The sequence below is a fragment of the Neophocaena asiaeorientalis genome, unplaced genomic scaffold (genome assembly GCF_003031525.2).
Source record: "Neophocaena asiaeorientalis asiaeorientalis breed wild unplaced genomic scaffold, Neophocaena_asiaeorientalis_V1.1 scaffold82, whole genome shotgun sequence".
In the NCBI taxonomy this organism is placed as follows: Eukaryota; Metazoa; Chordata; class Mammalia; order Artiodactyla; family Phocoenidae; genus Neophocaena; species Neophocaena asiaeorientalis.
This window is the reverse complement of record NW_020173068.1, coordinates 2,980,026-3,004,716: the sequence shown is the minus strand read 5'-3', so window position 1 is coordinate 3,004,716 and position 24,691 is coordinate 2,980,026. Positions and strand designations below refer to the sequence as shown.

At 40.5% G+C, this 24,691-nt stretch overlaps 1 protein-coding gene across 2 annotated transcripts in view; it reads left to right on the top strand.

The window, feature by feature from the left end:
- The window catches only part of PSMF1 (proteasome inhibitor subunit 1), a 48,651-nt gene that overhangs the window by 5,322 nt on the left and 18,638 nt on the right, over nt 1-24,691 (top strand). For both annotated transcript variants that reach the window (XM_024743016.1, XM_024743017.1), the window contains exons 2-4: nt 1,232-1,384; nt 2,894-2,976; nt 15,914-16,096. In XM_024743016.1, coding sequence (XP_024598784.1) covers nt 1,232-1,384; nt 2,894-2,976; nt 15,914-16,096 — 419 coding nt within the window. The remainder of the gene's footprint in view (nt 1-1,231; nt 1,385-2,893; nt 2,977-15,913; nt 16,097-24,691) is intronic.

The following is a 24,691-nucleotide window of genomic DNA, read 5'->3' as shown; positions in this document are numbered from 1 at the left end:
TGTAAAAAGCAAGTCCTAGGATTTTTTTTTTAAAGAGATGAGGCCATCACAACTCACAGTGATGCATTTTTACTCCCATTAGGTTGGCAAAAATTTTTTAATTGGACAATAGCAATCTTGCTGACCTCGTGGAACAAGAACTCTCATACATACATTGCTCATGGGAGTGTAAATCCATACTTCTTTTGAAAACAACTTGACTTTATCTTATAAATTAAAAGTTCTTCCCCTAGCGATACTCTGTAGGAGTTCATCCATATGTGTACTAGGAGATGTGTACAAGAATGTTCATAACAGCATTGTTTATAATAGCAAAACAAATAAACTGGAAGCACTCCAAACATCCATCAACAAGTGAGTTTGTAACTTGCAGCATATTCATGCAATGATGGGCTATATGGCTGTGAACATATAGCAAAAACTGTACAGTGAGTCAGCTATAGTTAAGTGCATTGCCATGGATGAATCTCAAAACAATATTGATTGAAAACGGCAGATAAAAGTGATGCTGTTTATATAAAATTCAAAAACATTTGAAACAGTATATTTTTAGGGTTTGTGTATAGTAACACAACTATAAGGAAAAGTAAAGAAATTTTTAAAACAGCTTAGTGATTACCCATGAGGAAGGAGGAGGGAGATTCATTGGGGATAGGCTACTCAAGGCTTGAACAGGATTGGCCACGTTCTGTTTCTTAAGCTGGCTGTAGGTACGTACATAGGTGTCCATTTTATAATTCTTTTTTTATCTTGTACGTGTGCTATATTTTGTTTGTATGAAAGTTGTTCATTATTTTTATTAAGGCACTACAGTAGTCTGGAGAGGTGTACATTAGAATCTGTAGTTTTACTCAACACTTTTGTGATCCCTTTGCAGATGGCCTGAATTCCAGACTTCGAGAAACACTGTCTTAGAATTTCACAGTATCCCTTTGGGTGACTGGCCTTATTCTTGACAGGGGGATAGAGAAGAGATTGTTAAACCAAGGCTACAGATTCTTGACAGGTTCCAGTGCTCTGTCACAAAGGCAGTCAGATATGAGGGAGGATCACTAGAGCAGGAGTCCAGAGACCCCAGACCTCTGACTTGCCGTAGGACCTTGGACATTTTACTTCTCCTGACCTCCGTGTCTTCATCAGTGAAGTGAGGGAGCAGGATTAGATTATCTGTAAGGTCCTTTTTAGATCTGAGGTCATGATCTTTCACCTCTCATCTCTGGTGTCTTCTCAGCCGGGTCCCAATGATAAGAAATCAGAACTGCTGCCAGCAGAATGGAACAACAATAAAGACCTGTACGTCCTCCGGTATGAGTCAAAGGATGGGTCCAGAAAGCTCCTTGTGAAGGCTGTCACTGTGGAGAACAGCGTGATCATCAATGTGCTGGTGAGGCCCTAGGGCACCGGGGGCTCTGCTGATGGGAGTAGACCTTGGGATCGCCTTTTTGAAACCCATTTAAGAACCCTCAGTGTTCGTGAAGACTTTACTCAGTGATCCTACTTCCAGAACTTTATTCTGAGGCCAGGACCCTAAATGTAGAAATGCTTTGTGTTCAGAGATGTTCCCTGCCTATTACTGTAAGAGGAGGGACTTTCCTTCACAGAGGAATAGTTAAGTAAGGTAAATCCATTCAGGGACAGCTTGGGAGAAAAAAGCTTATTGTAGCCTCGGGGGCTACTTTTAGTTCTTTAGATAAGCTTAGCTTTCTGCCGCCTTGGAGCCTGTATACTTCATGTTTCCTATGCTGGAAAGCTCTTCCTCTGTACCATTGCCGCCTCACACAGATACACACCCTCCACCCTTCCTTTAGCCTGACTGACTCCCTCTTGTTTTTCACTTACTCAAAAAGTTCAGTCCTGACTACTTACTCTCATCTGCCAGAAAAATCTAAATTATGCCTCTGCTTCATCATTTTATTTTCCTGCCTGGTACTTAACACAGTTTGTAATTAGTGTGCTTATTTATGCTTTGGTGTAATATTTGTATTCTACCACTATAGCAAAATATTCTGTAGTCTATGTAATATAGACTGTAAGCACCCTGAGGGCAGTGACTCTTTTTTTAAGTTTGGCCTGGTGGTCTGTATTTATACAAAAGTATCACGCAGTCCGTATTGTGCTGCACTTTGCTTTTTTTCCCTCAGTATGTTTTGGAGGTCTTTACATGGGAATGCATATAGCTATACCTTATTCATTTTAGCCACTATGTAGTATTCCATAATACCATAATTTGTTTATCCGTCTCCCTTTTGATGAACGTTTAGATTTTGTATCACACAGCATTCTTAGTTATAAACGACAGAATCCCCTCAGGTTTGTTTAAACAGTCAGGTTTATTAAAAGAACTGGGATAACTCACTGAATTGTTGGGAGGGCTAGAGAAACAGTTTCAAGGCTGCGCTTCCAGGGCATTGCTCCAAAGCATGCCGTGGAAACCACTGCTGCTGCCACCACCCCAGGGCATTAGGTACTGGCTGACTGCCAACCCAGGTGCCCCTTCTCAGGAGCCACTGATGTTGTGACCCCTGCTGCCTCTGCTGCTACTCTTGATAGCAAGACGTCTGCCCCTTACTCAGCCTGTTTATCCATGGTGCTCACCTCCAAGTTGAAGTTGTGCATCCATTTGGCACCTCAGTTACATGCCTGTGTCCAAGCTGCAAAAGAGCCTGGGAAGTAGGTTTTTCTGGGCTCTGCCTCAGAAAGGCATTATTCCTAGATCAGAGAAGTCCCCAAGCATGAGACATGCACTTCATCTATTACAAACAGTCCTTATATATGTCTCTTCGTATTTCTTTAGGTTGAGTATTAAATTGTTCCTCTCCCCACCACCGCCCCGCCACTTACTCATTAGACCAGAAATACCCCAGTCTCTCATTTTCTATTTTCATTTTTCTAGGAACATGGCTCACAGCAAGTGTCAGACTTGACCCTGAACTTGAATGATTATATCGATTCAGAACACCTGCTTGACTTCCACAGGTATTTCTAAGGGTTGGCCTTTCCCTGGGAAAAAGAAGAGAGAACCAGTGGCCAGATATAAGGAATGGACTTGAGGTGTCAGAGAATGGAGGAGGGTTAACAGAAGGATCTTTCTCTCTCGGGCACAGTCACTTCTCATTTCTCTTTTCTGTTTATTTGAAGAGAAGATTCACGTGGGAAATGCCACTTGAAATAAAATGATGCAATCAAGAGTCCACAAGTCTACAGGGTAGAGATGGGGCCTAGCCAGTGGAGTCAGTCGGAGTGAGTTCCTAGGAGGAAAAAGTGTGCGTAATCTGGTACACTCCATCCCCCAATTTTTAAAATAGACTTCATTTTTTACAGCAGTTTTAGGTTCACAGCAAAATTGAGTGGTAAGTGCAGAGAGTTTCCTTGAACCTCCCCCGTGCCCCGCACTCTCACAGTCCTGCCCAGAGTAGTGCATTTGTTATAGTTGATGAACCTACGCTGGCACACATTATCACCCAGATTCCATTCTTGGTGGTGTTGGAATGTGTTTACTTTTGTAAGAAACTGCCAAACTGTCTTCCAGACTGGCTGTACCATTTTGCCTTCCCACCGGCAGTGAATGAGAGTTCCCTGTTGCTCCACATCCTTGTCAGTGTTTCAGATTTTGGCCATTCTAATAGGTGTGTAGTGGTATCTCATTTTTGTTTTAATTTGCAGTTCCCTGATGACATATGATGTTGAGCATCTTTTCATATGCTTATTTGCCATCTATGTATCTTCTTTGGTGAGGTGTCCAGGTGTTTGGCCCATTTTTTAATCGAGTTTTCTTATGGTTGAGTTTTAGGAGTTCTTTGTATATTTTGGGTAACAGTCATTAATCATATATGTGTTTTGCAAGTATTTTCTTTGAGTCCGACGTGTCTTGACTTTTTATTTTGAAATTTGCAACCCCACAGAAAAGAGGGTTTGCAAAAATATTACAATGAACACCCCTATAACCATCACCTAGGTTCACCAATTTTTAACATTTTGCCACTTTTGCTTAGTTTTTCTGTATGCTTTTTTGTTCTTGAACCATCTGAGAATTATTTCCAGACTTTATAAACCTTAACCCCTAAATATTTCATCATGTATCTCCTTGTTCTTACACAGACATCCTCCTGTTACCACAATCAGGAAATGTAGGATTGATGCATTAATGTCATTTAATACACAGTCCATGTTCAGATTTCTGTAGTCATCCCAGCAGTGTCCTTTTTAGCTAGTCTTTTGGTTTTAGGTTTGAGGTATTTTTTTTCTTATCCAACCAAATACCACACATTGCATTTATTTTCACGTCTTTTCAATTACCTTTCATCTAGAACAGTTTCCTAGACTTTTGTTGTTCTTAGCATTGGTATTTTTGAAGACTTGAGGTCAGTTGTTGTGTAGAACATTCAGATTGTTTCCTCGTCATTTGATTCAGGTTGAACATTTTCAACAAGAACATTATGTAAGGGAAGCTGTGTTCTCCTAAGTGTTTTACATCAGGCACGTGACATTTATCTTATTGTTGATTTTGTTCAGTTTGATCATTTGGTTGTGACAGTATCTGCCACCTTTCTCTCCAGTAAAGGCATCTGTTTTCCTTTGTGTTTAATAAGTGATCTGTGGTATTATATTAGCAGACTGAATTTTCTGCCTCCCAACAGTCTTTTACCCAGTGGTTTTAGCATCTGTTGATGATTCTTGCATGAATCAGCTATTACTGTGATGATTATAAGACAGTAATTTTCTATGTTTATAATTCTTTCTACATTTATTAGTTGGATTTTTTTTTAATAAGGTTATTACAATTAAAATTAATTATTAAGAAAAAAATCTTTTTTAAAAAAACCATGGACGGATGGACTCCTAGGACAAATGGTGGAAGCAAGAGTAAACAGACAAGATCTCACACAGAAGCATACACGTACACATTCACAAAAAGAGGAAAAGGGAAAAAAATCATAGATCTCGCTCCTAAATTCCACCTCTTCAATTTGGGATCATTCCTTGTCTATTCAGGTATTCCACAGATGCAGGGTATATCAAGTTGATTGTGGAGCTTTAATCCGCTGCTTCTGTGGCTGCTGGGAGAGATTTCCCTTTCTCTTCTTTGTTCTCACAGCTCACAGGAGCTCAGCTTTGGATTTGGCCCTGCCTCTGCGTGTAGGTCGCTGGAGGGCGTCTGTTTTTTCGCTCAGACAGGACGGGGTTAAAGGAGCCGCTGATTCGGGGCCTCCGGCTCACTCAGGCCGGGGGTTGGGGGATGGGGGAAGGAGGGGCACTGCGTGCGGGGCCGGCCTGCGGCGGCAGAGGCAGCGTGACGTTGCGGCAGAGGCCGGCGTGACGTTGCACCAGCCTGAGGCCCGCCGTGCGTTGTCCCGGGGAAGTTGTCCCTGGATCCCGGGAACCTGGCAGTGGCGGGCTGCACAGGCTCCGCGGAAGAGGGGTGTGGAGAGTGACCTGTGCTCGCACACAGGCCCCTTGGTGGCGGCAGCAGCAGCCTTAGCGTCTCCCGCCCGTCTCTGGGGTCCGCACTTTCAGCCGCGGCTCGCGCCCGTCTCTGGGGTTCGCGCTTTTAGCCGCGACTCGCGCCCGTCTCTGGGGTTCGCGGTTTTAGCCGCGGCTCACGCCTGTCTCTGGAGATCCTTTAAGCAGCGCTCTTAAACCCCTCTCCTCGCGCACCAGGAAACAAAGAGGGAAGAAAAAGTCTCTTGCCTCTTCGGCAGGTGCAGGCTTTTCCCCGAACTCCCTCCCGGCTAGCCGTGGTGCACTAACCCCTTCAGGCTATGTTCAAGCCGCCAACCCCAGTCCTCTCCCTGAGCTCCGTCCAAAACCAAAACCCGAGCCTCAGCTCGCAGGGTTGGTGAGTGCTGGTCGGCACCGATCGTCTGTGCAGGAATCTCCCCGCTTTGCCCTCCGCACCCGTCGCTGTGCACTACTCTGCGGTCCCGAAACTCCCCCCTCCGCCTCCCATAGTCTCCTAGTTGGATTTTTTAATTAAAAGCTTTCTATTCTCCCCCTTATTTTTAATTTTTTAAATTGATTTTTGGCTGCGTTGGGTCTTCATTGCTGCACGTGAGCTTTCTCTAGTTGAGGCGAGCAGAGGCTACTCTTCGTTGCGGTGTGCGGGCTTCTCATTGTGGTGGCTTCTCTTGTTGCAGAGCACAGGCTCTAGGCACGCGGGCTTCTGTAGTTGTGGCGCACGGGCTTAGCTGCTCCGCGGCATGTGGGATCTTCCCGGACCAAGCTCGAACCCACGTCACTTGCATTGGCAGGTGGATTCTTAACCACTGCGCCACCGGGGAAGTCCCTATTTTTAATTTTTAAAATATCAAAATAGACTCCTGGGTTATTTTTTATTCAAAGTTATATTCCATTTCTGTCATTCTTTGAATGCTCAGCTTGTTCCAGAGTTGACCAGTAGGAATTCCCTCAAGCTACCTCAGCTGTCTTTTTGACATGTCACCATGTCAGAGCGTTTTCACACTTCCTGGCACAATAAGGCGTTCTGCCCTCACCTTGTACTTTACTTGCCCCTGCCTTGAAACCAGGGATTTTTCTAAGGAAACATGATTTCTGTTGGTGGGTAATAGTTTCCAAAATCTGGGCCCTGAGTGTGCTCATTAATATGAAGGATGTCATTGCTTTCAGGCTTTTTCAGAGAACAGAGCTAGGAAACTTCCCTGGAGTTTTTTTTTTTTTTTCTTAACATTTCAAACTGATACTTTTATTTTTAATCTAACACTGCAGAATTTGTATTCTCTTATTCTGTACTTGTAACTCCCTTCTGTGTTGAGAACCCTGATGCCCAACAGCCTCAAAATACTTACTCATTTGTTTGATTCTAAAATACACACAGATAGTTTTTGAACTGCTACATCGGTGCCGACCAAGAACAGATCTACTAAGTAAAGTCACAAATACAATTTCTTTCCAGTTCTTTTTGTCCTTTGACTGTGTCCCACTGAGCATGTATATTGTCAGAGTATTATGTTCAAAATGTACTTAGATTTAATGCTTGTTGGTCCATCAGTGTAATGAAATTATCTGTTTGATAGATAGTTGGGCCCATTTGTTTCCACTTTATTCCATTTTGGGGACTTTATCCCCATCCTCATTGACCTCTTCAGGGTTTTGGAGGAAGCCTGGCATCACTATAAATTCAGTCGTGAGAACTGCCTGGAAACCCTGTTGGATTTAATTGCATCTAATCAGCGATAACCATCTTTAACCCGCTCCACTTCTCTCAGACTTCGGACAACCTGCCCGCATCATTCTGGCCACCCCTCTTTGTCTCCATCCTTCTTTCATGCATCCTCTATGTGAGGAGATCCCAACTTCCACTCCTGGTCATCACCCTCCAGTCAGTTTCGCACACAGCAGTTGGACCAGCGTTTTTAAAACACAGATCAGGTTATGATTAAAAGTCTTGCTCGGGGGCTTCCCTGGTGGCGCAGTGGTCGAGAGTCCGCCTGCCGATTCAGGGGACGCGGGTTCGTGCCCCGGTCCGGGAGGATCCCACATGCCGCGGAGGGGCTGGGCCTGTGAGCCGTGGCCGCTGAGCCTGCGCGTCTGGAGCCTGTGCTCCGCAACGGGAGAGGCCACAACAGTGAGAGGCCCGCGTACCGCAAAAAAACAAAACAAAACAAAAGTCTTGCTTGAAATCCCTCAGTGATACCACCTCACACATGTTAGGAAGGCTACTATCAAAAAAACAAAATAACAATTAGTAAGGATGTGGAGAAATTGGAACCTTTGTACACTGTTGGTGAAAATGTAAAATGGTACAGCAACCATGAAAAGTGGTGTGGTGGTTTCTCAAAATTAATTACCATATGATCCAGCAACTCCACTTCTAGACATAAACCCAGTAGAACTGAAAGCAGGGTCTCAAAGAGATAATTGTGCACCCACGTTCATAGAAGCATTTTTCATAGTCGCCAAAAGGTGGAAGCAGTGTAAGTGCCCATGAATACCTAGGACAGATGAACGGATAAACAAAATGTATATACAGACAATGGAATATTACTCAGCTTTAAAAAGGGAGGAAATGCTAACGAATGCTTCAGCATGGATAAACCTTGAGGACATTGTGCTAAGCAAAATAAGCCAATCACAAGACAAACTCTATATGGTAATACGTATGTGAAGTACCTAGAATAGTCAGACTCATAGAGACAGAAAGTAAAATAGTGGTTGCCAGGGACTGGAAGAGGGGAGAATAGGGAATTATTGTTGAATGGGTACAGAGTTTCAGTTTTGTAAGAGGAAGCGTTTTGAAGATAGGTGGTGGTGGTGATAGCACAACAACGTGAATATACTTAATACTACTGAACCGTACACTTAAACTGGTTACAGAGTTGGTAAATTTCTTACAAATTAAATCTAAAAAAGAAACCCCAAACCCTTCAGTGAGTGTTCATTTCTCCAGGGATGAAGAACAAAATCCTTGATGAGGCCTAAAGCCTAGGGCCCAGCCCCTCTAACCTCATCGTTTGCCACTTCCCACTTAGTTCTGGTGTCTCAGCTGTGGTGCCATGTGCCTCCTCCCTCTTCAGAGCTCTCCCCTTGGCCGAGAGTGCTCTCCCCAGCCTCTTCCCACAGCCAACTACTCTTCTTCCTTCAGTTTCCATTTAAACATCAGCTCCTCAGAGAAGCCTCCCCTGCTCCCCCCATGTTTGAACCTTTTAAGCATTTAATAAGTGGGTATTTTATGATTAACTGCCTACTAGCCTGTGATCTCCTTGAGGGCAGGATCTGGGTCTTTTTCACACAGTAGACAAAGGAATGAAGGAGTTAAGTGAGGCCAGGCCTGGCCTTGGCAGAGCTGCTTTTCTGGGTGCTGCCCACACCATGACCCTACCTCACCCCTTAAGAGGGTAAAGGGAAGGACACTGAGAGTGTGGTCTCTCTCTTGACTTTTTCATTCTGGAATTCCATTGGGAGAGCAATTGACAAAACCTCTGGAAAAACCCAGGCCTGTACACCAGGCTGGTCATGCTCCTGAGAGCATTTAGTCCCCTCAGCAATACTGAGAGAGAAACGGTGATAATATCTCCCTTTTTTTTTTTTTAATTAACATTTGTTGTTGGAGTTTTGTGTGTGCTTGGGGGGGTGTGTTTTGATTGCTGTAAAATGACATAGTAGGACTACCTCAGAGTGTTCTGAGATGGGATGAGATGTCAGCAGAGTGCTTAGTGCTGGGCCCAGCCCTTCATGAATATGCAAACGGAAAGAAATGTGATCACGAGGAATCATCTCCATGGAAACTGAGGCTGAGAGAGCTGGGGTATGGATCTCTCTCCTGATCATAAGGCCCTCCCTCTCTCTAGCTTTCTGGCAGCAGCACTGAGCTGCCTGCTTCTGGCCCCCTTCCACCATCTGGCCCTCCTTGTTAGGTCGTCATGGCATGTCATGTCTGTTCTAGGTAGAAATCTGTGCCCCTAGTTGAGCAAACTGATTTGCTAAGGAGTATAAATCTGTTCCTTTCTGTCATGCCTCTACTATGTTAGGATGACAGGCTGTCTCTTGCTACTACCAAAATGGCAATTCTCCTAAGGCTTAGAAATCATGCGAGAACTTCTCCTTCAGGACTTAGTAGTTTTTTAATCAGACCTGAGTTCTACAGGTAAACCTTTTGCATAGGGAGATCAGGGGGCTTCCACCTGTATCACACACAGTTCATCTGACTGAAAGGAAAGAGGAGTTAGATAACTCCCCGCTACCCAACTTGGTCAGGGAAGCAGCATGGTGTACAAAGTTCTGTGTTCTAAGTAGGAACCTGATCTTTGTAGAGATGTATGGATCACAGGCCCTTAGAACTTCTAAACCATTGCAGGTGTTACACTTTTTAGTCATGGAACTCTTTATTCAAGCACGCATAATATTCCATTGTCTGTATTGACCATATTTTGTTTATCCGTTCATCTGTCCTAGGTATTCATGGCCACTTACATTGCTTCCACCTTTTGGCTACTTTGAATAATGCTTCTTTGAACATGGGTGTACAATTATCTCTTCATGTTCTTTAGGATTCTGGAGGAAAGAGTAGGGACAGCAAATGGAGGTCCTTGTGCCCTATCCACTTGGCTTTCTCCATTGCCCTTCCTGGGGCCAGAGAAGCCCTGAAACCACTGATCTAGTCTAATCTTAGTGATTTTATGGTTATGTAATAAGTGATTTTTTAATTAAACTTTTTATTTTGAGATAACTGTAGACTTACATGCAGTTGTAAGTTGTAAGGTATAATACAGAGAGACTTGTATCCTTTATACATTTTACCTTTATACATTTCACCTCAATTATAACATTGTATAAAACTACCTTAAATATTAATAGTAAGGATATTGACATTGATACACTGACAGTAAGTATTTCCATTACCACAAGTATACTTCCTGATGCTTTTTTATAGCCAAACCCACTCCCCCTCCCCACCCCTCACCCCCTGGCAACCATCATTTATTCTCCATTTCTAACTTTGTCTTTTTTTTTTTTAATTTTCATTGGGGTATAGTTGATTTACAATGTTGTGTTAGTTTTAAGTGTACACCGAAGTGAATCAGGTATACATATATATATATACCACTCTTTTTTAGATTCTTTTCCATATAGGTCATTACAGAGTATTGAGTAGAGTTCCCTGTGCTATATATAGTAGGTCCTTATTAGTTATGTTTTATATGTGTGTATGTCAATCCCAATCTCCTAATTTATCCCTCACCCCGCTGATAACCATAAGTTTGTTTTCTACATGTGTGACTCTACTTCTGCTTTGTAGATAAGTTCATTTGTACCATTATTTTAGATTCCACATCTAAGTGATATCATATGGTATTTGTCTTTGTCTGACTTACTTCACTCAGTATGACAATCTCTAGGTCCATCCATGTTGCTGCAAATGGCATTATTTCATTCTCTTTTACAGCTGAGTAATATTCTATTGTATACGTGTGCCACATCTTCTTTATCCATTCCTCTGTCGATGGACATTCAGGTTGCTGCCATGTCCTGGCTATTGTGAATAGTGCTGCAGTGAACATAGTGGTGCATGTATCTTTTTGAGTTATGGTTTTCTCTGGATAGATACCCACAGAGGGATTGCTGGATCATATGGTAGCTCTATTTTTAGTTTTTTAAGGACGTTCCATACTGTTCTCCATAGTGGCTATACCAATTTACATTCCCACCAACAGCGTAGGAGGGTTCCCTTTTCTCCACACCCTTTCCAGCATTTATTGTTTGTAGATTTTTTGATAATGGCCATTCTGACCCGTGTGAGGTGATAACCTCATTGTACTTTTGATTTTTGTTTCTGTAATGATTAGTGATGTTGAGCATCTCTTCATGTGCTTTTTAGCCATCTGTGTGTCTTCTTTGGAGAAATGTCTGTTTAGATCTTCCACCCGTTTTTTGATTGAGGTTTTTTTTTTTGATATTGAACTGCATGAGCTGTTTGTATACTTTGGAGATTAAACCCTTGGTCGTCTAGTCATTTGCAAATATTTTCTCCCATTCTGAGGGTTGTCTTTTTGTTTTGTTTATGATTCCTTTGCTGTGGAAAAGCTTTTAAGTTTAATTAGGTCCTACTTGTTTATTTTTGTTTTTATTTTTATTATGCTAGGAGACAGATCAAAAAAGATCTTGCTGCAATTTATGTCAGAGTGTGTTCTGCCTGTGTTTTCCTCTAAGCGTTTTATAGTATCTGGCCTTACATTTAGGTCTTTATTCCATTTTGAGTTTGTTTTCGTGTATGGTGTTAGGGAGTGTTCAAAAATGTTATATAAATAGAATCATACAGTATGTAACTTTCGGGATTGGCCTTTCTCACTCAGCATAATACCCTTGTGATCCATCTGAGTTGTTGCATGCATCAATGGTTTGTCCCTTTGTCTTGCTGAGTAGTATTTCATGGTATGGTAGGCATGGCATTTCACAGTTTGTTTAACCATTCACTAGTTGAAGGACATCTGAGTTGTTTCATTTTTTGCTATTACGAATAAAAGTGCTATGAACATACATGTACAGGCTTTTGTGTGGATATATTTATTTCTCTACAATAAATGCCAAGAGTTCAAAGGTAATTTTAGTTTTTTAAGAAACTGCCAAACAGTTTTCCATAGTGTCTGTACCATTTTACATATCCACCACCAGTGTATGAGTGCTAGTTTCTCTGTATCTTCACCAGTTTCTGGTGTTATCGCTATTTTTCATTTTAGTTATTCTGATGTACAGTAGTATTGCATTGTGGTTTCAATTTGCATTTCCCTGATGGCTAATGACAGTTCCTTGTATATTTCAGATGCAATTCCTTTGTTGGATGTTGGTTTATAAATGTTTTCTCCCAGCCTGTAGTTTGTTTTTTCATTCACTAAACAAGGTCTTTTGCAAAGCATGTTTTTAATTGATAATAGCTATTTGATAAATTTTTGCTTTTATGGATCAAGCTTTTGGCGTCAAGTGTAAGAACTCTTTGCCTTGTTCTAGATCTCAAAGCTATTCTCCTGGTTTTTTTTTTTCTAAATATTTTATAGTTTTATGTTTTACATTTAAGCCTGTGGTCTATTTTAAAGTAATTTTTGTATAAGTTGTGTGGTTTAGGGAGAGGTTCATTTTCTTGCCTGTGGATATCCAGTTGCTCCAACACCATTTGTCATTGAATTGCTTTTGCAACTGTGTCAAAAATCAGTTGTCTGTACTTGTGTTGGTTTATTTCTGGGTTCTCTTTTTTTTTCCATTGATCTTTGTGTCTGTTCTTCTGCCAGTGTCACACAGTATCTATTATTGTAACTATGTATCAGTAGTATACCTGAATATTGAGTAGAGCCATTCAAGATCGCCCAATTCTTCTTTGTCAAGATAGTTTTCACTATTCTTGAGTCTGTGCCTTTCTGTATAAACTTTAGAGTAAACTTCTCTTTGTCCATAAAAAACCTTGCTGGGATTTTGATAGGATTTACATTAAACTTACAGATCATTAAACCTAAAATTGGAAAAGTTGACATTTTTACTATGAATGTGGTATGTCTCTCCATTTATTTAGGTCCTGCTCTGTTTCTTTCATCATCATTTTATAATTTTTAGCATATAGGTCCTGGACATGTGTTTTGTTCTTTTGGGGTGTGAGAGGTGATTATAAATAGTGTTCTGTCCTTGGTTTTGATTTTCAAATGTCCATTGTTAGTATATAGAAATGCAATTAATTTTTGTCTGTTGATCTTTTATCCTGTCACCTTGCTGAATTCGTAGTGTTCTTGGAGAGTTTTTTTTGGTAAATTCCTTGGGAATTTCAAGGTAGACTGGCATGTCATCTGCAAATAGAAGCAGTTTCATTCCTTGTTTTCTAATCTGTGTGCATTTACTTTGTCTTGCCTTACTGAAGTGGCTGGAACTTCCAATATTATGTTAAATAAGAGTGGTTAGAGAGAACATCCTTACCTTGTTCCCAGTCTTAAAGACAAAGTACTCAGTCTTTCATTACTAAGTATATTGTTAGCTGTAGTTTTTTTGTAGATGCTCTGTATCATGTTGAGGAAGTTCTCTTCTATTCCTGGTTTGTTGAGAGTTTTTATCATGAATGGATTTATCGTGTTGGATTTTGTCAAATACCTTTTCTGTATCAATTGATATAACCATATCATTTTTCTTAGCTTATTGATATGTAGGGATTTGTAACTATTGAACCAGCCTTGCGTACATACAATAAATTCTATGGTATTAATTCTTTTATATATTTTTGAATTTAATTTGTTAATATTTTGTTGAGCATTTTTGCATCCAAGTTCATGAGAAATAGTGGTCTGTAGTTTTTTGTTTGTTTTTTTTTAAAAATTTTATTTATTTATGGCTGTGTTGGGTCTTCGCTTCTGTACGTGGGCTTTCTCTAGTTGGGGCAAGCGGGGGCCACTCTTCTTTGCGGTGCATGGGCCTCTCACTGTGCGGCCTGTCTTGTTGCGGAGCACAAGCTCCAGGTGCGCAGGCTCAGTAGTTGTGGCTCACGGGCCTAGTTGCTCCACGGAATGTGGAATCTTCCCAGACCAGGGCTCGAACCCGTGTCCCCTGCATTGACAGGCAGATTCTCAACCACTGCGCTACCAGGGAAGCCCTGTAGTTTTCTTTTTTTTGGTACTGTCTTTGCCTGGATTTGATATCAGCATAATACTGGCCTCATAAAAATGAATTGGAAAATGTTCCCTTCTCTTGTATTTTCTGGAAGTGACTGTAAATTGGTGTTAATTCTTTAAATGTTTGGTAGGCTTCTCCACTGAAATCATGTGGACCTGGATATTTCTTTTGGGGGGTGCTTAAGTAGGAATTGTGTTACTTTAATGGAACTATTCAGATTATCTATTTCATTTTGTCTAAGTTGTTACAGTTTGTGGTTTTTGAAGAATTAGTCTATTCTTAGTTGTTCAATTATGTTGTTATTAGTATTCTCTTATCCTATCAGTGGCAACAAATTTGTTATAATATCCCATTGCATTCTTGATATTGGTGATTTGTGTCTTCTCTTTTTATGTTTGCTGCTCTTGCTGGAAGTTTATCAGTTTTGTTCATTTTTTAGAAGAACCAGTTTTTTGTCTTTTTAATTTTCTCTTGTTTTTCTGTTTTCTCATTTATTTATTTTTATTCTTTATTATGTCCTTATTTCTGCTTGCTTTTGGTTTAATTTGCTCTTCTTTTTCTAGGTTCTTGAGGTTAGAATTTAAATTGTTGATTTCTTTCCTCTTTTCCAATGTAAACATTTAGTGCTATAAAGTTTCCTCTCAACACTGTTTAGCTATAATCTCACATAATTTAATATGTTGTACTTTTATTATTATTCAGTACTTTGTATTTTTTTCAAGACTTCCTCTTTGATCCATGGATTATCTAGAATTGTATTGCTTAACACCATGTATTTAGAGACTTCCTTCCGGTTTTGATGCTTAGTATGATTCCATGTGGTCGAGGAACATACTCTGTATGATTTCAGGGTTTTTTTGACATTTATGAGGTTTGCTTTTTTTTTAACTTATTTTTTATTGAAATATAGTTGAATTACAATGTTGTGTTAATTACTGCTGTATGGTAAAGTGATTCAGTTATACATGTATGTACATTCTTTGTCATATTCTTTTCCAGTATGGTTTATCACAGGATATTGAATGTAGTTCCCTGTGCTATACAGTAGGACCTTGTTTATTCATTTTATATATACTAGTTTGCATCTGTTAATCCAAACTCCCAATCCAACCCTCTCCCACCTCCCCTCCCCCTTGGCAACCACCAATCTATGTCCCTGATTTATACGGTTTGCTTTTTGACCCCGGATATGGCTCATTTTAAAACACCAGATTTTTAGGAACTCTGTGGAGTCCTGCCCACTCCCTGTTACCTCAGTCTGCCTCAACACTTCAGCTATAGCTCACATTGCTTGTCTCTCACCAGCAGAGAAAAAAGGCCTAGAGCAGCCTTCCAAGGGCCCCTGAGTTAGTGACAGAATTGGACATTAAGCCCTGAGAGCCCTGCCTACTTGGACTAGGAACCTGGTTCATCATCCCCATGGAGACTTTGCCTTCCATGACCCCTCCCATGACATGTGATGAACACATAATGAGGCTGAGGGTGGGGTGGGGTGGGGTGGGCAGGGTACAGAGGAGTAGCCAGTCTAAGCCCTGTGCCCCTACACCCTCACTGCTTTTTAATGGGGTGGTAAACGAGAAGGGGCAACTCAGATGCCTAAGAAGCTTAGGCCCAAATCTCGGAGACAACACCAGGCTGTTACTCCCCTCACCCAGGTCCACCGGGCAGCCCGTTCCCACCCTTGCAAACAGTCCAAGCGTGACGCCAAGAGCTATCAGCGCCACCGCCGCCATTGCCGCTGCCGCCGCCGCCGAAATACTATACGCAGGGTTGCCAACCAGCTGCAAGCAGTTGACACCTCGTCTCCTTCCTGCAGGGTCTACAAGAAGAGTGAGGAACTTCGGTCTCGTCTTGTGTCTGGGATCATCACACCTATCCATGAACATTGGGTCAAGGCTAGCGAAAGTCCCCACCAGGAGTTTCCCCCTGCCACTGCCAGAGAGGTTGACCCACTCCGGATTCACCCACACCACCCACATACCAGCCGGCAGCCTCCCTGGTGAGTACAGAGCCCACAGTGGCAGCCCATGCCTCTGAAGAAGGAGTCCCAGCCATGACCATCTTGCCACTTGACCCCCCTCTGGCCCCCATGTGTCTTCAACAGAATTGTCAGAGTCTTGGTATATGGAGATAGAAAGTGGAGATGGAAGTGGAGCAGTGAGTTCTTGTACTGCTACTAGTCACCCCAATAACCCAGCATCCTAAGGCTGCCTGCCTCCTTTCTAGAGGCCACACACAGCCTCTGAGTCTGCCGAAGGGTCAGCGCCTCTGAGGCGTGTGTGCAGTCCTCCAGAGTTGCTGCCCAGGTAGTTCAGTTTTTTATTCCAGAGCTCTTTGTATGTGCAGGACCCTGGACCAGGCTTTTGGGGAAAATGTAGAAATACTGGAAGTTCCTGGAGGGAATATGTTCCCAATGTTCCCTTTCTTTGCCTTCCATTTCATTGTAGTCCCCTGATCTCTTTTACAACTTGAAAACTTTGCCAAAACAGCATGAGGTATGAGCAAGTCATATACAAGGTCTTTGCAGATTAGGATGGCAGTGCTTAGGACTGGAGATTTCTGCTCTGATTCTCCCTCAGAGAAGGACCAGGGACACCTTAGTCTCTGGTTGAGATGGCATGTTCCAGTTTGGAGTCCACAGTGTGGTAGTAATGGTGGGGTTGGTGGAGTTGTGGGGGAGGGCTCACTGTGCGGCCATAATAAGCACTCAATAAGTGTTAGCTGCCATTGTTAAAAATGACTCTGTTTTGCAATTATATACCTTTGGTTAATTAAATAAATAGGAAATTTGTTTAATTACTATAATAAGTAATAATTGGCAAGTCTTTGGCAACCTTTGGAAATATTGGGTTCTGTGGGGAGAGTGGAGGATAATAAAAAGTGGTTGAAAGGTTGGGAACAGCTTGTCTGATCTAACCTCTTTATTTAAGATGACCTGCGTAAGGTCACCAGCCACTAATAAAGAGACAGAGCCAGGGCTGGTGGTCCAGGTGTCCTCACTCCAGCACAGTGCTCTGTTGTGATGCAACCAGAATATGGTGGGAAGATTTAAGGGTAAGCCCTGGACAGCAATCAAATTGGGGGAGACTTTTAGACCTTAAGTAGATAGTAATTCTCAGGTCTCTCAGATTAACTTCCTATTTCAAAACAAATATTCTCTGAAGTCTCCTTCACTGTCTCAAAATGGAATTCATAGATGATCTATGAAACTGTACCAAATGGACAGTTTCAAAAAGGATCAGTAGAAAGTCCTGACTATAATATAAATGAGAAATAAAAAGTGAGTAATTAATAAGATAATATATGTTTCATTGTGTAGATTCCTGAGCATGATGACACTGGAAAAGATAGGCATTTGCACTTGTATATGGAATTATTTTGAATTCGACAGTAACAAAAGCAGACACGTGCTATGTTATAGTTACATTTCTGGAAAAATTTTTATTGAAACAGTATAAAAATACTTTGTGTTCACATATAAAATGGCCTTAGACTAACTTATGGTAGGTAATTTTATGTAGGCTTTACATCTTTATGAATGTCTAACAAGACTTTGGCAAGTTGTGTAGGATGTAGATTATTCATTATGTGGAGCTCTACTGTGGATTATAGAGCATGAAGCATCTCTGGTCTTTGCCTATAAATGCTATAAGCACTCTCCAATCACTGTGACAAACAAAAACACCCCCAGGGCTTACACAAAAACACCTCCAGGGCACCTGGAGACTCTGCCATCCTAATTGGGAATCATAGACCTGAATCTGGAATTATGAAGGTAAGAAATCCTAGCCTTGGAAGAACAGAAAGAATGAGAAAATCACCATATTGCAGCTTCTACTGAAATAATGTAGTGACTAGGCACAAATTGTCAATGGTTGCTAAAACCATTAGGTAAAAGATTGATGAGCAACTTTATAATGGATGAATCAGACTGATAGCACCTGAACCCATAGGTCAATCTTAACACTAAAAGTGGGACAGCCAGACTTCGTGAATTCTAATATAATGCAATAGTAGGTTCACAACAACATGAATCTAGATTGAACTCCCAGTTTAAAAGAAGCATGAGAGGTAGAAGAATGAGTTAAAGAGACACATGAGGATACATGGGTTCCAGCCAATGTATGGAACGTGAAAAATTTTTACAGGATTAATTGATCTTGTTTTTTTTTCATCAAATAATGGCATGGGGAGAAAAGGGAGAGGGGGATTGTTAATTAGAGTCTTATCAACTAAATCCAGTGTTGGACTTTGTATTGATCTTGATTCAAATAAATTAATTCTAAAATTATTTTTGAGATATTTGGGGAAATTTGAACAGGGACCAGGTATTTGATAATGTTACTGCTAATTTTCTTAGGTGACATAATTAAATTCTGGTTATGTTAAAAAAAAAGAAGTCTTTGTCTATTGTATATATATAATTTTATTAACTGAAATATTTAAGGGTGAAATGATATGTCTGGGATTTGCTTTAAAATAATTTCACCCCCTAAAAGAGTGAGACATTGGGAAATGAGTGTAGGGGAAATAAGAATGGTAGAATATTTTGTTTTTTAATTTATTTATTTTATTTATTTATTTTTGGCTGCTTTGGTTCTTCTTTGCTGTGCGTAGCTTTCTCTAGTTGCAGCGAGCGGGGGCTACTCTTCGGTGTGGTGCGTGGGCTTCTCATCATGGTGGCTTCTGTTGTTGCAGAGTACAGTCTCTAGGCACATGGGCTTCAGTAGTTCTGGCACACAGGCTCAGTAATTGTGGCTCATGGGCTCAGTAGTTGTGGCTCGCGGGCTCTGGAGCGCAGGCTCAGTAGTTGTGGCGCATGGGCTTAGTTGCTTCACAGCACGTGGGATCTTCCTGGGCCAGGGCTTGAACCTGTGTCCCCTGCATTGGCAGGTGGATTCTTAACCACTGTGCCACCAGGGAAGCCCAGAATGGTAGAATACTGATAATTATTGAAACTGAATGGAAAGGTACATTGGTGTTCATAAATTAGACTTTGTACTGTTTTTTGGTCCCTTTGAAAATTTCCTTAATAATGAGTCTTTTATTGATACCAATCCTTCAAAAATTCTTCCAAAAAATAGAAGAGGGGGCTTCTCTGGTGGCGCGGTGGTTGAGAGTCCGCCTGCCGATGCAGGGGACATGGGTTCATGCCCCGGTCCAGGAAGATCCCACATGCCGTGGAGCGGCTAGGCCCGTGAGCCATGGCCACTGAGCCTGCGCGTCCAGAGCCTATGCTCCACAACGGGAGAGGCCACAACAGTGAGAAGCCCGCGTACCGAAAAAAAAAAAAAATAATAGAAGAGGGAGGAACACATCCCAACTCATTCTGTGAGGCCAGTATTACCCTGATACCAAAACCAAGGACATCACAAGAAAAGTACAAACAAGTAGCCCTTATGAATATAAATGTAAAAATCCTCAACAAAATACTAGCAAAAGAAATCCAGCAACATATAAAAAGGGTTATACACCATGACCAAATGAAACTTATTCCAGGAATGTTTGGTTTAACATCTTAAAATACATCAGTGTGATATACCATATTAATAGAACAGTAGACAAAAAACACATGTTCATCTCCATAGAGAAAAAGCATTTGACAAAATCCAACACCCTTTCATAATAAAAGCATTCAACAATAGAAGGAGACTTTCTCAACTCCCAAAGCACACAGCTAACATCCTACTTAATGGAGAAGGATGGAATGCTTTCCCCGTAAGGTCAGGAACAAGATAAGGATATCTGCTATTGCTACTTTTCTACAACACGGTACTTGAAATTCTAGCCAGCATAATCACTCAAGAAAAAGAAATTAAAGGTATCTTGATTAGAAAGTTAGAAGGAAAGCAGTCTTTATTTGCCAATGACATGGGATCCTGTATATAGAAAATCCTAAGGAATCCTTTTTAAAAACCTTCTAGAGCTAATGAATGAGTTCAGCAGCGTGACATGATATAAGATCAGTAAACAAAAATCAATTGCATTTTCTATACACCAGTAGTGAACAATCTGAAAATGAAATTAAGGAAATAATCTCATTTGTAATAACCCCCAAAGGTATAAAACACTTAAGAATAAACTTAACAAAAGAAGTACAAGACTTATATACTGAAAACTACAAAATGTTGCTGAAAGAAGTAGGAAGATTTAAAGAAAAAGATATCCAGTGTTTCATAGATAGGGAAACAGTATTTGGCAATACTCCCCGAATTGATCTGCATACTCAGTGCAATCCCAATCAAAATCCCAGAGTTTTTTTGTTTGGTATGGGGTAGGGGGGTTGGGGGAGGCTGTGCATGTGGGTTTTTCTGGTAGAAATTGGCAGGCTGATCCCAAAATTCATATGGGAATGCAAGGGAACCAAAATAACTAAAACAATCTTAAAAAAACAAAGTTGGAGGACTCACAGTTCCCAACTTCAAAACTTATTACAAAGCTACAGTAATTAAGACAGTGTGCTATTGGCCTAAGGATATGTAAAGCAAGGGAGTAGAATTGAGAGTCCAGAAATAACCCATACATTCATGGGCAATTGATTTCAACAAGGGTGCCAAGACAGTTCATAGGGGAAACAGTAGTCTTTTCAAATGGTGCTGGGACACTGGATATCCACATGAAAACGAATGAAGTTGGACTCATTCTTCAAACTATACACAAAAATTGACTCAAAATGGATCATAGACCTAAGTGTAAGAGCTAGATAGAACTATAAAACTCCTAGAAGAAAACTTAAGAATAAATCTTCATGACCTTGTTTTAGAGGTGGTTTCTTAGATACAACACCAAAAGCACAAGCTACAAGAGAAAACATAGATGAATTGGACTTCAACAAAAATAAAACCTTTTGTTGCATCAAAGAACAGTATCAAGAAAGTGAAAAGACGGCCCACAGAATAGGAGAAAGCATTTACAAATCATATATCTGACAAGAGACTTGTATCCAGAATACATAGAGAACTCTTGCATCTCAGTAATGAAAAGACAACCCAATTTTAAAAAGGTTAAAGGATTTGAATAGACATTTCTCCAACTAATATGTACAGGTGGCCCATAAACATGTGAAAAGATGTTCATCATTAATCATTAAGGAAGTGGAAATCCAAACTAAAATGATATACTACTTGTTTGTGCACATATTCATGTACAACTTTTGTACATGAATGTTCATAGCAGCATTATTCATAATAGCCAAAAAGTGGAAACAACCTAAATGTCCATCAACTGATGAATGGATAAAGAAATGTGATATATGCATATGATGGAATATTTCAGCAATAAAAAAGGATGAAGTACTGATACTGATACACGTCAAAACATGTGTGAACCTTGGAAACATTATGCTAAGTGAAAAAAGCCATTTATTTGAAATGTCCAGAATAGGCAGATCCATAGAAACAGAAAGTAGATTAGTGGTTGCCAGGAGCTGAGGTGGAAGGATTAGAGAGCATGAATGGGGAATGACTAATGGGTACAAGGTGTCTTTTTAGGATGCAGAAAATGTTCTAAAATTAGAATAATTGCACACTGTGAACATCTAAAAACCATTGTTAAGTGGCTGAATTTTATGATACATGAAATATCCCAATAAAGATGTAAAAAAAAAATTAAAAGGTCCTAACCTTGGCTTAATTGGAAATGTGAGTATATAGCAATAGAAATGAGGCTCCCAGGATCAAACTATAAGAGAACTGATAATAATCGCCCATGATTGAGACTTTTGTATTTTTCCTTCAACTAGAGGGTGGTTTGGTAATACCTAAAAAATATTTTATGGGACCAACATTATACTAGCAAAAGGATTCTTGCCCCCTAAGAAACAAGGCAAGGATATCCACTCTCACCAGTCTTACTAAGCATAATACTGAAAGTTTTGCATTTGTCTTTGTCTTTCTTAAGGCAAGAAAATGAAAAGGCATATAGTTAAGAAAGGAAAATATAAAAGTTTATATTCACAGATGACATAATGGTCTATATGGAAAATCTCAAGGAATCTACCCCAAAAAATAATAGCAAAGTTGCAGGATGCCAGTTCAACATTCAGAAGTCAATTATATTTCACTATATTTCAGTAAACATGTGGAAACAGACATTTAAGATACAATACCGTTTACAATCACTGAAAAAAATACTTAGGTATAAATCTAACAAAACATGTTTAAGATTTTTATGCTGAAAACTGTAATCAAAGAAGACCTAAATAAGTGGAGAGACATAACATGTTCAAGGACAGAAGACTCAACATAGTAAAGATGTCAAATACTCCACAAATTAGCTTACTAGTTTAATTGAATTCCTATAAAAAACCCAACAAAAATTTCTGTAGATAGAGCAAGATTATTCCAGAAGTTATCTGGAAAGGCAAAGGGATTTGGAGTAGCTAAAACAATTTTGAAAATGAATAAAGAGGGAGAAATCACTCTACCCAATGTTCAGGCTTATTATATAGCTACATTAGATGGATGGACTCATAGATCAATGGAACAGAATAGAGAACCCAGAAATAGGCCCACAGACATATAGCCAGTTGACTTTTGACTGGGGTGCACAAGCAAATCAATGGAGCAATTGGATAGTCACAAGCAAAAATAAGAGCCTTGACCTAAACCTCACACCTTAAATCCAGTTTAACTCAAATTGGATCATAGATTTAAATGTAAAACTTAATATTACAACACTTTTAGAAGAACTCAAAGGAGAAAGTCTTAAGGATCCAAGGCTTGGTGAAGAGTTCTTAGATATGACTATAAAAGCACAATCTATAACAGAAAAAAAAAAATCAATAAATTGGACTTCATCAAAATTAAAAACTTTTGTTCTGTGAAAGACCCTGTTAGAATAAAAACATAACCTACAGATTGGGAAAGAATGTTTGCAAGCCACATATCTGGCAAAGGAATTGTATCTAGAAGGATAATCTTAAAACTCAACAGGTTAAAAAAATGAACAGTCCAATTAGAAAATGAGCAAAGGATATGAAGAGATGTTACACTGAAAAGGATATACAGATGGCAAATAAGCACAGGAAAATGTGTTCAGCATTACTGGCCATTGGGGAAATGCAAATTAAACCACAGTGAGATACTTCACACCTATTAGAAAAGCTGAAATGAAAGTAATGATACCAAATGCTGGAGAGGGTGCAGAGAACTGGGATCTCTCATACATTGCTGGTGGAACATAAAATGGTACAGCTACCCTGGAAAATTGTTTGGCAGTTTTTTAAACTATACATACACTTAATGGTAAGACCCAGGAATCACACTCCTGGGCATTTATCAGATATGAAAATTATGCCACACAAAAACCTATCCACAAATGTTCATAAATAGCTTTATTTGTAATAGCCAAAAACTGGAAACAACCTGGATGTCCTTCAATTGGTGAATGATTAAACACACATCCATTCCATGGAATACTACTCAGCAATATAAAGGGATGAATTGTTGATACACAAAACAGTTACATAGATCTCAGGGTCATCAGGCTGAGTGAAAAAAGCCAATTCCAAAAGGTCACGCACTGTATGATTCCATTTATATAATATTTTTTGCAATAACAGAATTATAGAGGTACTAAACAGACTAGTGTTACCAGAGGTTATGGATGGGACAGGGCTGTGGGTGTGTTAATAAGAGGGGATAGCATGAGGGAGATCTTTGTGGTGTTGTAACTATTGGGGAAAACTGGGTGAGGGTACACAGGGTTTCTCTGTACTACTTTTCCAACTTCCTGTGAATCTTTAATTATTTCAAGGTAAAAAAGGTTATTTTAAAGTTTAGATGCTGAGGAGTCACGTAGGTTCTTAAGTCCACTGTATTTACTGAGCTCACTATATGCGGGGCGCTAGATCTCCCACTGGGTGCTTCACAAAGGCCAATGATGCCATTCATGCTCCTGCTCTTACCTCATCTCATGGGGATGAACAGGATACTTGGGAGCGTGTAGGAAGAGGAACCTGAACCACACTTGGTGTTCAGGGAAGGCTTCCCTAAAAAGGGACTCACCTCCAAGCAGGAGGAGATGTTAGCCAGGCAAAGAGTAGGGTAGAATGGGTGCTCCAGCCTGAAAGCCTGTCCTGTGCAGAGCCCTGGAAGGACAGGTGGTGTGGTTAGAGCCGGGCAGGGGTACAGTGGTGGTGTTCCTTTGGTTGGCTAAAACTCCTGGCCCACTAGCCCTGGCATTCACCCCATCTTTGACAATACTACCACTCAGTTATTTTTTGTCTAATTGCAAGATTATTGGCTTTTTCCAAGTGCATATCCCCTTTGCTCTACTTTTTCACCTCTTTGTATCTCCATCACCCGGACCTATGCCTTGCACATTTTTGGTGAATTCTGTGTTCAGCAACTGTTCCCCTCTGGGTTCAGTGATCCCTGGGCCTGGGCTCCTACTCTTGAGGCATGTGCTCTCCCTCTGATGTGGGAGACAGGTGAGTAAATAAGAGTGCCATTGCAGAGGTTAGTGCAGAGATCCTTCATAGGTAACCTAGGAAAGGCTTCTTGGGGGAGGTGCTGCCTGAGCTGTGTCTTCACGGGGAAGAGGAGAACTATTCCTTAAGCTCCTTTTCTTTTTTCCTTTTCATGTGTCTGAA